A 5950-nucleotide genomic window follows, 5' to 3' on the forward strand; every position below is an offset into this window, starting at 1 on the left:
CTCCGGCACTGGTCTCTGAGTTCCCTCAGTATTTATTGTTCATTATCTTTACCATCTTAGAAAAGGGAAGTGGCAGGATAATAGGATCATCGTAGGGAGAAGGTCGGCAGTAAGACATGAATAAAGATCTCTGTGACATAAGTTTAAGGAAAAGTGCTGTGCCTTGATATGCATATGCAAATATCTCCATAAACCTTTTTAGTGCATAAAGAGCAGCATGGCCGCTAGCATGTCCCACCTTCAGCCCTAAGGTGGTTTTCTCCTTTCTCAGTAAATAGAACATACAATGGGGTTTTATACTGAGATGTTCCATTGCCCAGGGACAGGCAGGAGACAGATGCTTTTCTCTATCTCAACTGCCAAGAGGCCTTCTTTCCTCTTACACTAGTCCTCCTCAGCACAGACCCTTCACAGGTGTCGGGCTGGGGGACGATCAGGTCTTTCCCTTCCCACGAGGCCATATTTCAGACTATCACATGGGGAGAAACCTTGGACAATACCTAGCTTTCCTAGGCAGAGGTCCCTGCGACCCAGGAGGCCATATTTCCGACTATCACATGGGGAGAAACCTTGGACAATACCTAGCTTTCCTAGGCAGAGGTCCCTGCGACCTTCCGCAGTGTATGTGTCCCTGGGTACTTGAGATTAAGAGAATGGTGATGACTTTTAACCAGCAAGCTGCCTTCAGGCACTTTAACAAAGCACACCCTGCACAGCCCAAAATCCGTTAAACCTTGAGTCACCACAGCACATGTCTCTTGCAAGGACCGGGTTGGGGGTAGGGTCACAGATTAACAGCATCTCAAATACAGAACAAAATGGAGTCTCTTATGTCTACTTCTTTCTATACAGACACAGTAACAGCCTGATCGCTCTTTCTTTTCCCCACAGAGGGTGAAACCCCATCTCTACTAAAAATACAAAAATTAGCTGGGCGTGGTGGCAGATGCCTATAATCCTAGCTACTCAGGAGGCTGAGGCAGGAGGATCACTTGAACCCAGGAGCTGGAAGTTGCAGTGAGCCGAGATCACGCCACTGCACTCCAGTTTGGATGATAGAGCGAGATCTATCTTAAAAAAAAAAAACAAAACACTGAAGATGGGGAAGGGGTGCCCTAGGAATGGGGCACAGCAAACACTCCAAGGTGGGAGGGAGCACGGTGGGGATTAAGACAGGCCACTTCTGTGGCCAAAGAGCGCGGAAGCTGGGGAGGACCCTGACGTGGCTCAGGTGCCCCTCTGGCTGTGTGTGGGGAACAGATGGTGGAGGACAAGAAGAGTAGGGAGACCAGGAGGGGGCTGCTGTGAGAGTCCAGATGAGGGGGCGAGGCCTGGAGCTGTGGGTCAGGCCTCTGCTGGGTGCACAGGACTGAGCCTTTGGACCACCCTAGGCAGCTGAAGCTGAGGGGTGCGGGTGTTCATAGGCATCTCATAGACAGTGGTTTCTTTGAGCAGGTTTCATACCAGGTGGTTCAGGTACACACAGACCTCCCAGGCCACTCAAGGAAGGTGTTCCAGAGGCGGAGCCACCGGGGAATTTTTACATTTTCTAAAATTCTTTTTCTCTTTATAAATATCACCCATATTCATTGTTTAAAAATAACAGAACTTCAAATTTGTGAAAATTCTCAACATAGCAGAAATTCTCAGTGATGCTTGATCTGGAAATAAAGCCCGTTCCTATTTTGCCATGTTAGCCCAGTGGCTTAGGCCAGACGCCTCAGGGTGTTCCTTGGGCCCGCTCTCTCCCTCACCCCCACATCCATTCTCTCATCAAATCCTGTCGGCTCCATCTACAAAAACTTCCCTGACCCTGGTCCAGCCTCCATCCTTCCCCCAACCTCGCCATCCTGGCAACTTCCCTGGCCTCCCTGCTCCCCATCTCAGCCAGAGGGAGCCTGGGACCACCTGAGTCAGGCCAGGGCCCTCGTAGCTCAGAGCCGTGCCCTGGTGGCAGCTCGCTCCAGATGAAAACCAAAGTCTAGGCCAGGTCGGTAACTCATGCCTGTAATCCCCCCCCCAGCACATTGGGAAGCAGAGGCGGGAAGATCACTTGAGGTCAGGAGTTTAAGACCAGCCTGGCTGGCCGGGTGCGGTGGCTCAAGCCTGTAATCCCAGCACTTTGGGAGGCCGAGACGGGCGGATCACAAGGTCAGGAGATCGAGACCATCCTGGCTAACACGGTGAAACCCCGTCTCTCTTAAAAAATACAAAAAACTAGCCAGCCGAATGGGTGGATGCCTGTAATCCCAGCTGCCCGGGAGGCTGAGGCAGGAGAATCACTTGAACCCAGGAGGCGGAGCTTGCAGTGAGCTGAGATCCGGCCACTGCACTCCAGTCTGGGCGACAGAGCGAGACTCTGCCTCAAAAAAAAAAAAAAAGACCAGCCTGGCCAACATGGCAAAACCTTGTCTCTACTTAAAAATACAAAAATTAGCCAGGCGTGGTGGTGCGTGCCTGTAATCCCAGCTGCCCGGGAGGCTGAGGCAGGAGAATCACTTGAACTTAGGGGGAGGCAGAGGTTGCAGTGAGCTGAGATCGCACCACGACACTCCAGCCTGGGCGACAAAGCGAGACTCCGTCAAAAAAACAAAACAGAGACTCCGTCAAAAAAAACAAAACAAAACCCAAAGTCTACAGCAGTCCCTTGTGTCTTCCACTCTCCCTCTGGCTTGCTCCATACCACCCACGCCATCCACTCCAGAGCGTGAAGGACATTTTTCTACCTGTGGCCGTCTGCACCTGCCATTCTTGCTCATCCTTCTGGCCTTGGCTCAAACATCCCCTCTTTTGGGAAGCCTGCTCTCCCATGCTCCTTAAGCCTCTTCTCTGTTGTATTTTTCTCCCTAGCCATCCTCCGGTGTTTCATAGGTACCTGTTCCTTTGTGGTTGGCCTTCTCGCTGCACAATGAGCACAGCCTGAGGGCAGAGTGTGTCTGTGTTTGCACTGAGTCCCCAGCATGAGGCCCAGCTGGGTCCCTGGGAGCTCAGAACCCAATGAGTGAATGAATACTAGGGGCAGAACAGGAAGAGATGCTCTGGGGCCTGTGGTTGGGGCCAGCATAGGAGAGTCCCAGAGGTCCAGCAGGAGATGCGCCATGCACAGGGCTGTGGGCAAGGCCTGAGCTCTGCTGGTTGGACTCCGTGAATTTGGGGCCCTTGGTGATGTTGATGCCAGCAAGTGGGGGACTTCTGGGTACAGAGGCAGTCTCCGGGAGCTTGGATGGGGGTGAGGAAGGGGAGGCGGCCAGTGTAGGTAGCTACTTCTCCCTTCCGCCGGGCTCAGGAGAGGAGATAAGGCCGCCATACAGGTGAGGAAGGAAGATGCGTTTTTCCCAGATGGGAGACACTGAAGTCCCTGTACCCAGCACCCAGGCTTCCCTGGCCAGACCCTGATCCCCACGGAGCCCCTCCTCTCACACAGGTCATTGACCACAGCGGTGCCCGCCTTGGTGAGTATGAGGACGTGTCCCGGGTGGAGAAGTACACGATCTCACAAGAAGCCTACGACCAGAGGCAAGGTATGGGCAGGTGGGCGCCTAGGGGTGCGTGGGGGCCAGAGGGCGTATGTGCAGGCGTGGAGGCGGGCAGGGTAGACAGGGCCACTGCAGGGAGGCCAGTGGTGTGGGCAGTGAGGATCGAGAGCTTGGGAGGATATAGGGGTGAGGCTAGGAGTGGGGACAGGCGGGGGTCTGGGGTGGGAATGGGAGCTGGGAGGTGTCGGGTGGGTGTCAGACGTGGTGGGGGGAGGGCTGGGAAAGTGGAGGGAGTTGAGGGGTAGGTGTAGGGGCTAGGTGTTGGGGGCAGCAGTCAGGGTCAGATGGGGGCATGGAGAGGTCGGATGGGGTGTGGAGAGGGCAGCACAGGTGGAATGTGAGTGGCCAGGGTGGCGGTCAGTGAGGGCACCTGGGAGAGATCAGAGTGTGGGGGAGACGGGGCCTCAGAGCCGGAGGAAGGCGGATGATGAAGGCAGATGTGTGCCGAAGGGGTGAGAGACCGTGGGTCCTGTGGTGAGGGGTGCAGGCGGCACCCCTTCCGTTTCTGATTGTGGTGAGGCCCTAGGAGTCCTGGGAGAGGCTAAGGCTGTGGTGGGAGACCTGGGGCTTGGGTGACAGCCCTTTGTCACCTGGAAGAGAGAGTTCCTCCATGAACATGGGCCCTTCGTGGGTGGAGCGCCATCATGTTAGGCCCGGCCGACATTCTGACTCCAGCCCGCTCCGCCCACAGACACGGTCCGCTCCTTCCTGAAGCGCAGCAAGCTCGGCCGCTACAACGAGGAGGAGCGGGCTCAGCAGGAGGTCGAGGCGGCCCAGCGCCTGGCCGAGGAGAAGGCCCAGGCCAGCTCCATCCCCGTGGGCAGCCGCTGTGAGGTGCGGGCGGCGGGGCACTCCCCCCGCCGGGGCACCGTCATGTATGTAGGTGCGTGGCCCGCGGGCCCCGGGGTCCCGGGCTCCAAGGCCGGGAGGAGACGTTGTGCACACGGTGGAGCCTCGGAGACCTCACGCTCTGCCTTGGGGCGCGGGGTGCGGGGGGTTCGAAATGATCTCAGTCCCTGGAGGTGGTGGAACCATCGGCCGACACTGACCGCCCGGAGTGTTTGTGGAGGGAAGTGGGAGGCACAGGCGGAGTGATCTGTCCAGCGAGGGAGGCAGCAGAGGCCAGAGCCACGCAGACTATGCGCTTGGAAGCGTGGAGCACAGTGCCAGTCGCAGTGGGGAAACGGGCGGCGTGACCAGGGCAGGAGTGAGGGGAACTAACACAGGGGGCTGTGTGAGCCCAGAGGAAGCACCTGGGAGCATCTGAAGGAAAGGGGGCAGCAGCCAGGTGAAAAGGAAGGAAGAGTTCCTACCAGGAGTAGCCGGTGCAGGTGAGCAGAGCGCAGGAGGTTCACCCAGGGAAGGGGAGCGGGAGGAGAGGGGAGAAGTGAAGTCAGGGGCATGGGCAGGGTGGTGTCACAGTGGAGAGCAATGTGGATTTTTTAAAAAAGAACAGGCCAGCCATGATGGCTCATGCCTGTAATCTCAGCACTTTGGGAGAACAAGGTGGGAGGCTTGCTTGAGCCCGGGAGTTGGAGGTTACAGTGAGCTATGATTGTGTCATTGCACCCCAGCCTGGGCAGCAGAGAAAGACCCAGTCTCAAAACAAAGGCTGGGCGCAGTGGCTCACACCTGTAATTCTAGCACTTTGGGAGGCTGAGACAGGAGGATCACATGAACCCAGGAATTTAAGACCAGCCTAGGCAACATAATGAGACCCTGTCTCTACAAAAAAAAAAAAAAAAAAAAATCCCACAAAACTTTAGTCAGGTGTGGTGGTGAGCACCTATAGGTACCCCAGCTACTTGGGAGGCTGAGGTGGGAGGATGGCTTGAGCCCGGGAGGTGAGGCTGCAGTGAGCAATGATCGCACCACTGCACTGCCGCCTGCGTGACAAAGCGAGACCCTGTCTCAAAAAAAAAGATTCAGGGGGTACATGTGGTGTTGTTACATGGGTGTATTGCCTGCTAGTGGGTGGCGACTGGGCTTCCAGTCTACCCATGACCCAAATTGTGAACATCGTACCCAATAGGTAATTTTTCAACCCTCACCACCCTCCCACTTCTGGCATCCCCCCGTCTGTTATTTCCGTCTTTATGCCTGTGTGTACCCATCCCCCAGTCATCTGCAGCCACTAATTTACGTTCTGTCTGTAATTTGCCGATTCCGGATGTTTCATAGGAATAGGATCGTGCGATCTGTGACTGACTGCTTCCACTGAGCAGAATGCTTTCACGTTTCATCCGTGGCATGTCTGTGTCAGTGCCACACTGTTACCAAATAGTCCTGCATTGAACGCACAGACCACATTTTATCCAGTCACCAGTTAGTGGACATTAGGGTCATTTCCACTTTTTGGTTATGATGAATAATGCTGCTATGAACCTTCTTCTTCTTCTTTTTTTTTTTTTTTT

The 5950-nt window shown here is 55.3% G+C and overlaps 1 protein-coding gene across 3 annotated transcripts in view; it reads left to right on the top strand.

Moving 5' to 3' along the window:
* The window catches only part of TBCB (tubulin folding cofactor B), a 13526-nt gene that overhangs the window by 4706 nt on the left and 2870 nt on the right, over positions 1 to 5950 (top strand). For all 3 annotated transcript variants that reach the window (XM_011948621.1, XM_011948628.1, XM_011948634.1), the window contains exons 3-4: positions 3425 to 3521; positions 4228 to 4419. In XM_011948621.1, coding sequence (XP_011804011.1) covers positions 3425 to 3521; positions 4228 to 4419 — 289 coding nt within the window. The remainder of the gene's footprint in view (positions 1 to 3424; positions 3522 to 4227; positions 4420 to 5950) is intronic.

This window comes from Colobus angolensis, unplaced genomic scaffold (assembly GCF_000951035.1).
Source record: "Colobus angolensis palliatus isolate OR3802 unplaced genomic scaffold, Cang.pa_1.0 Scaffold107, whole genome shotgun sequence".
NCBI classification, from domain to species: Eukaryota; Metazoa; Chordata; class Mammalia; order Primates; family Cercopithecidae; genus Colobus; species Colobus angolensis.